Genomic DNA, 7,323 nt, shown 5'->3' with positions numbered 1-7,323 from the left:
CCATATGGTCCCCTGAGCACTGCCAGGAGTAATTCCTGAGTGCAGAGCCAGGAGTAAACCCTGTGCATTGCCGGGTGTGACCCAAAAAGCAAAAACTAAAAAGTAAAAAGTAAATGCCAAACACAGTAATAACAAAGTCTCCAATGGAGACGTTACTGGGCCTGCTCGAGCAAAAAGTAAAAAATAAAAAAATAATAAAGACCTCCTGGATCCCTCCTAGGAGAACAGCCCTTTGAACTTCTTTTGTCCTCTCTCCCACAGGTGCTGACCACAGCCCTGGCCTTACTTTTCATCCCTCCTTCCAACCTTGACCAGACTTGGCAAAGTGGAACGCCTATCATCTGATCCCTTTATGCTTTATGCTCATGGTCCCTTCCCCATAGCAGTGAGTGCTGGGCAGTCTGGCTACCACCCAAGCAGGACTTCAGGTGCCAGGAAGTACATGTGTCCACACACACATGCCCTGCTTTTACAGACATGCATGGCTTTGTATGCACATATGCACACACGTACATGTGTGTGTTGTTAGCTTCCAATGCTGGATTAAAATCTTGGAGATTAGAAACTGAATTTTAAAACATTTCCCCCAGACAATTATTGGAGAGCAGAGTGGAAGGTGGAGCCACAGGGAGAAACCCAGCTCCTGAAAAAGCCTGCCTGCCGCCTTTCTGTCTGACCCCAGAGGGTAAGTCATGGGCAGATGGTGGGCATCAGAGTGGGAAACGGGAAATGTCCCTAATGCCCTCGGCTTCTTCTGGTGCTCCCTGTTTGATTTCCCGCTTCTCCTTCCGCAGAGATGTGGGAAATTCCACTGCCCACCATCTCTGTCTCTGGCACCTTGAAGGCTCCTAGCACCAAGAAAAGACTCACCCAAGTCAGCACCCAGTGGGTGGTGTCCAGGAGGGAACAGTGGGTGAAGCCCCTTCCCGCACAGAGTCAGGTGCAGGATCAAATGTGCCCCTAGAGGAATCTTCTGGATGGAGACAAGCTAACTTCCGATCAGGCCGCCCAGCCCAGGAGGGAGCAGCACGAATTTCTGTTCCCTCCGTATAAAATGGCAACATTAACCACAGTTTCCAATTTGGGTTTGAAAATGTCACTTAAAGGCCAACTTCAACTCTCTCACTTTAAACTTTTGTAAAGGAATCACTGTTCCTTGTGATTCAGTCAAGGGCATATTTGTCACTCCTCCCCATCCAGGACTGACAGCCAAAAGGAGATTCTTGAGGGATTTTTCCAGAGCAATGTGCTGCACCCTCTTTGCTCAAAGGGCTTTTCTCGTCCCCTACAACCCCCATGGTCGTGTCTATGATCCCTTCTGCCCAGGGCCCCGAAACAACCTGTACATGCGCATGCGCATACACATACACACACACACACACACACACACACATACACACACACACACACACACACACACACACCATGGAAGGAAGATCAGGACAAAAATGAATGGAGGTGGAGACCTGGGGCAGCTCAATGGTGAGGCTGAGAGTTTGACCCCTGCACCACCCTCCTTGTAGAGCACGATCCAGGTCAGTGCTGCCCCCAGGGTCCCTACACTCAATCTAAGGCTGTGACCACCAAGATTTAGCATGTGTGCCCTCTGTCTTCACAGCAGCAATAACAATGAAGGGAAGGGGAGCAAATTCAAAAGAAAGGAACAGGAACGGAGCTGGCCATCTGAAATGTTCTAGAACAAATGGCTCATGGTGCCACAGTCAGGATGCAGCTCCGAGGACACTGGCATGGTGGTCCATGGGGTCTGAGCATCACTGATCAACATGGAGGAGTTTCCAGGGACTTCGGATGAAGGTGCCACCAGCAGCTTTGTGGTGGCTCCGGGGATTGCTCCTCTCTCTGGCCCCTCTTCCCACCTTTTCTGCTCAGGGGCATCAGGATACGAAGGTGCAGGATCCAGGGGATCCAATAGGAAAGGGCCACCAAAGGTCTGGTTATCTGGTATCCGAGGGCATGACTACAGAAGGTGTGGCATCAATGTAGCATCCAATCATGGATGGTTGGTTGGTATTTTGGATTTTTCTAATTTTCTGATTTATTGCAATTGCTTCTCAATCCAGATCAAGTTTTCTAATCTAATTTGGGAATGTTATTTTTAGAGAAGGTCCCTAAGATGCACCTACTCCGTAAAACCCGGCTGCCTCCCACCAGGAAGAACCCCAGAGGCACGTACAGGGCCAGAAGCTGAGGATCTGTCTGGAGGTAGGGGCAGCAGCCCCCAGGGACAGCCAGTAGTACAACCCATGCACTGGCCATGTAAGGGTCACCTAGCTGAGCCCCTGGGCCCTGTCCGCTGTCCAATTCCAGGCCATACTGGAAAGCAGTGAGACCCTCCACCACAGGATCCTCTGTCTGAGACCCACCAGCAAACCAGGGACCACTGGCTGTAGATGGCTAGAACTCGCTTGCCCAGGAAAGACTCCCACCAGTCACCCCCGGGGGACCCACCTTTCCCAGCAGCTGCCCACTGGCCATTGGCTGCCACAGACTCCAAGGGAGGCCCTTCCAGCCCCACTCTACCCTCAGGGCAGCCCCAGGGCATCTCCCCCTAGACAGCTTTCAGAGGACCAAGGAATGCAGAGGGACATAAGAGGATTGAGCATCTCATTGTCAAGCAGTGAGAAAGGAAAAGCAGCAGCTTCCACATTGTGTGAATGGAGGATGTCTGAGCTTTCTGGAATAATCCTCCCTCCCTGCTTCCGGTAGAATTCTGCACGCAAGTCTCAGGGGAAGCAAGCAGGGGCATGCCAGGCTGCTCTGAGAGTATTCTCTGGTCCCAATCTTCCCAGCAAGCCCCAGGCCCTTCCAGGAAGGGGCCGGCATCTCAGAGCACCAAGGGACTGAATGCATGTGACTTCTTCCGGGGGAGGGGGGTGTGGGGGGGGGGGGAAGCAGGGGGGCGGGGCTGGCTGGCTGGCTCCATTTCTGAATCCAAGGCTTCCCTCCTGGCTCCCCAGCCAGCACCACTGTATAACATCCTGGCCCTGCACTTACAGAGTCAGGGAACCCAAGCGTTCTGTCAGTCTTCCCGATAGCCGTGAACTTGCGGTTGGTCCCAAAGATCAATTTGAAGCCCCCACCCACAGTCCCTGCTTGTCCAGCATAGACTGGTCACATCCTAGCTGCAACCCCATTCCCATGCATGTCCCACACAGGGACCCCGCTACTGACTCCCCACCCACAACCCCCCGGCCGATCCCAGGCAACCACAGGAGTGACACATCACAGAGCCCAAGGGTGGGGGGGCGGAAGGCACATCTGTGACGGGTCCCTGCAGCCTGAAACCTGCAGGCAGGAAGCAGCCCACTTGGCTAGTGGCCACACAGCTAAAGGGACCAGCGAGGAAGGCAAGGGAATGCTCTTGGGACCCATGATGCAGGCCAGTACTTCCGCTGTCACTGGAGGACCAGCCGATGGGGGTGCGGGAGAAGGATGGTGAGGCTCTGTCTTCCCAGAAGTACAACCACAGCAGAGCCTGCAGATTCGGATCTGGTGCCTCCTCCCCTCCTCCCCATGCTGCAGTGGGGCAGCATGGAGTGGAGCAGGAGTCCTCTGCTGGGAGCACTCTCCTTTGTAGAACCCTTTCTCCGGCCACCTCCTCCAGGGCCTGGCCTGCTGGCTGCCTCTTTCCGCTGGCACAGTCTCTTCATTTCAGAGCCTGCGCCTCGTCTCCTTGCTGCTTCACTGTGCAAGCAATCGTTCTCAAATGCAACCGCCAGTCCCCCATCATGATGGTGACCAAAGTGACCTGTCAGAATGGAACCCACCCATGACGCAGCCATCGGGTCAGAAGAACAGCTTGTGAGCTCGGGGGCAGGATGACATTCAAGGAAGAGCAGAGCACCTCCCTGTGGCATGTCTGTGACACACAGGCACAGCCTTGCCCTACCCTCCGCAGACAGCACTTCACCCTTGCTCTTCGCCCCGGCCCCTTGACGCCATGAAGCAGTTTAATAATAACCCCCAAGCCTGCCAACAACCAGAAATAGCTTCACCCAGCAGCCTGGCATGGCGCCGTTTATGAAATCCTGAGCTCAAGCGCTCCCAGTCCCCATTAAATCCCTGCCAGCTGGCCCTGTGGAGCCGGGGCGGCCACCAGGAGAGGCCCCCGGGCTGCAACGCATTCTCTCTGTAGATAGGACACTGGTTCAAGAGGCACAGGGGCCACTCAGCCACCAGATAATGAGGAGAGGTGGCTCTGGGTCCCCAGCCTGTGGCCTGTGCAGTCACAGCCAACCTCAGAGCACCTTTCCAATCTTTTCCAGGACTTAAATGCACCAGTTGGTTGGTTCACAAAGCTCCCCTAATGGAAGGTCTCTCTGTCTTGTGTAAAAAGCTGTGTAAACTGTGTCTCTGCATTGACTCAGTGTGGCCCTGTTTAATTTCCTGCCAGGGGATGCTCAGGGAACGTGACTGCTCTCAGGGATCTGAACATCATTTGGAGGAGAAAGTGCCCTTCTCCTCTGTGGGTCCAAACAACTAACCCCTCTCTCTTCCCCGCCCCATCCAAGAAAAATCAGGATACTACCCCAGCTTTTCAAAAGGCCATTTGCCCACGGGTGCTGTGTTGGGCTCCCTGGTAGAAGCCTTTGAACACGCACAGGCTTCGGACCACCTACTGACACCCTGACCCTGTGTATGAGCCTGGCGAGTGATGTCACTTCCTGGGGGAACTGGGACGATCACAAGAGTGACCTCACAGGTTGTTGTGAAGACAGAGAGGGTGCTGAAAGCCAAATCTGTGCTTGTGAATGAAATGCTCTACAGCTGCTCTGTCCACTGCTGGAGGTGTTCACGGCCATGGTCAAGTTCATGGACTTGGGGTCCAGCCACCCAGGTTCCAGCCCTAGCTGGATGAGCCTGTGCACAGAACTTCCGCAGGCAGCAATGCAACTCCAGGACATAGCAGCAGAGGGGAAGGACAGGCAGTACCCCAAGCCTGACCCAGCCCCGCCCAGCTCAGATACTCCCACAAAGAGCCCCCTAAACCCTCCAAGAGCTCTTGCTCCGGGCCCTCTTCCTGTGTTTGGAGATCACACATGTGCACATATTCACTTTATAGTCCAAAGGTCTCAGATCCTGTTTGGTCCCTTTCTGACTCCCCCACCCCAACCATGCTACTGTGTCACCCCTGACTTTTTGTGAGGGGCTGAGAGTGAGTCTGAAAAGCAGGGACCAAGGTGCTTTCTTTTCAGAACTCAGGGGAGAAATAGCAGAGCACATCTCGGCTCCCCTGTTATTCCACCCTGACCCCCAAATCCCCCTCCCTGGGAACCCAAGCAGGGCTCCCCCTGGACACAGCCCCTCTGCTGGCCACATGCAAGCCCTCGCTATGGCCATAAGCATCAGGGTGGAAGCCCTTTCTGGATTTCATACGATGTCCTCTGGGACCCTGTTGGCTGAGAGAAACACTGTCCGCTGTCCGAAATAGGTCAACCTTCCAGAAAAAGGGACTACCATCCCTCTCGGAGCAGTCCCTGTCACATGTGACTGCCACACCACTTCCCTTCTCCCAGAACCAGCTGCCTCTTCCAGAAAGCGGGAAGTGGGCTAGGGAGCCAGGCCCAAAGGTTCAGGTCTGATGCCCTTAGACACACTGGGAAGCAATCCTTCTCCCTGCCCGGGGGAGTGACAGGGTCACTGCTGAGTCCTGCCCAGCCTACAGCACCCTGGTCCAGGACCACCCCACCCCTGTCCATTGTAACCTGAGGGAATGCAGAGATCCTTAGAGCAGCGAAGCGCTTGGAGGATCCCTGAGCGGGATGGTCCCCCCTGTCCCGCTCAGGGATCCTCTCTGTCACAGGATCACCACTAGAAATGCTCCTCTTGCCCTCTGCACCCCAAGAACGGGTGGGGGGTCTCAGCAAGTGGGTTCAGGCTGGTGAGGGAAGCCCAAGCTCCCTCTAGGAACCGGATAGGAACTTAGCCTTGACACCAACACCCTTTGGCCGGGAGCACCTCTGCCTTGTCTGGGTCCCTCAGCAAACAGGGGGCCCAGTTCAGCCCTCCAACCCTCACCCCATGCCTAACCCTCGGCCTGGGCGCCTGGGCGAGCCGGCTGCGAGCGTGTCTAATTCGGTTGTAGCCGCCCCGGGCTCGCTTTGCGCGGTTCCTCTACTCGGTGCCCGTTTCGCTGCAGGTCTGTGCGCCTGCGGGCTCTGCCTCTCGGTTCCTGGTCCCCCTGTCCGTGCGCGCGCGGGCTGGCCGGGGCGGGCGCAGCTGCTTCCTCCCGCGTTCTCATTGGTTCGCCACCGCTCCGGGGGGCCGCCGCCAGCCCCGCCCCGGCCCCCCGCGGGGCCCCCCAGCTGTCTGGGGCTCAGACGGGAGCGCCGCGGCCACCGCGAGAGGGGACGGGGCGCGCTGCGGGCGACTCCGAGCGGCACGGTTGCTCCGAGACGCGGAGGCGCGGGAGGACGCGTCCACCGGGGCCGCCCGCACCGGGCACTTCGGGCCGCCACTGCAGCCTCGGGGGCGCCGGGTGTCTGGGCAGAAGCGAACCGGGCCGGTGACTGCGAGCGGCGGGGGCGTCCCGTCCAGCTCGGCGAAGGGAGGGCAGCGGCAGGTGGAGACGCCGGGGGGCCCCGGCCGGCACGAAGGCGGCGAGTCGGGTGTGCCATGGAGGCTCGGGGCGGCGCGGGGCGGCGCGGGGCCCAGTGAGGCGCCCGGGCCATGTACGGCGACGTGTTCAACGCCACGGGCGGCCCCGAGGCTGCGGGCGGCGGCGCGCTGGCCCTGGCGGCCACGGTCAAGGCGGAGGGCGCGCTGCCGCTGGAACTGGCCACGGCGCGCGGAATGCGGGACGGCGCGGCCACCAAGCCCGACCTGCCCACCTACCTGCTGCTCTTCTTCTTGCTGTTGCTCTCCGTGGCGCTCGTCGTCCTCTTCATCGGATGCCAGCTGCGCCACTCGGCCTTCGCCGCGCTGCCCCACGACCGCTCGCTGCGCGACGCCCGCGCGCCCTGGAAGATGCGGCCGGTGTAGCGCCCCGGGGAGCGAGGGCTGGGGGATGGGGGGTGGGAACCGGGCGGCGGGAGCTGCGCCCTGGGATCGCCGCCGGCGCCCTGAGCCCGGCTGACCCCCCTTTCCTCACTCCCGCTGCAGTCTGGGCGGAGAGGGCGTGGGGGGCGCGCAGAGGCGCATCTGGGGGTCCCTGTTCTAGTGACCGCGCGCGTGGAGGAACAAGGTTCTGCGCCCCTCGCCGAGCCGTCCTCCCCAGGGACAGCGGGGTGCCTCGCTGAGCGAAGGCGCGCGCCCCGACGCAGCAGCCTTCCACGCCGCCCGACTTCTTTGCTTCGCCCCGGG

The 7,323-nt window shown here is 58.6% G+C and overlaps 1 protein-coding gene across 1 annotated transcript; it reads left to right on the top strand.

The window, feature by feature from the left end:
• Positions 1 to 6,290: 6,290 nt before the first annotated feature.
• SMIM32 (small integral membrane protein 32) lies at positions 6,291 to 7,014 on the top strand. The gene has a single exon (XM_056124646.1). It carries the CDS (start codon positions 6,691 to 6,693, stop codon positions 7,000 to 7,002), a length of 312 nt encoding a protein of 103 aa, XP_055980621.1. The 5' UTR covers positions 6,291 to 6,690; the 3' UTR covers positions 7,003 to 7,014.
• Positions 7,015 to 7,323: the final 309 nt, after the last annotated feature.

Source organism: Sorex fumeus, unplaced genomic scaffold (assembly GCF_029834395.1).
Source record: "Sorex fumeus unplaced genomic scaffold, SorFum_2.1 ptg000051l, whole genome shotgun sequence".
NCBI lineage: Eukaryota > Metazoa > Chordata > Mammalia > Eulipotyphla > Soricidae > Sorex > Sorex fumeus.
Note: the sequence above shows the minus strand (reverse complement) of the source record. Positions and strands in the feature narration are given on the sequence as shown.

Coding starts and splice junctions, on each gene's coding strand:
- SMIM32 (XM_056124646.1), top strand. CDS start 6,691: ATGTACGGCGACGTGTTCAACGCCACGGGCGGCCCCGAGGCTGCGGGC.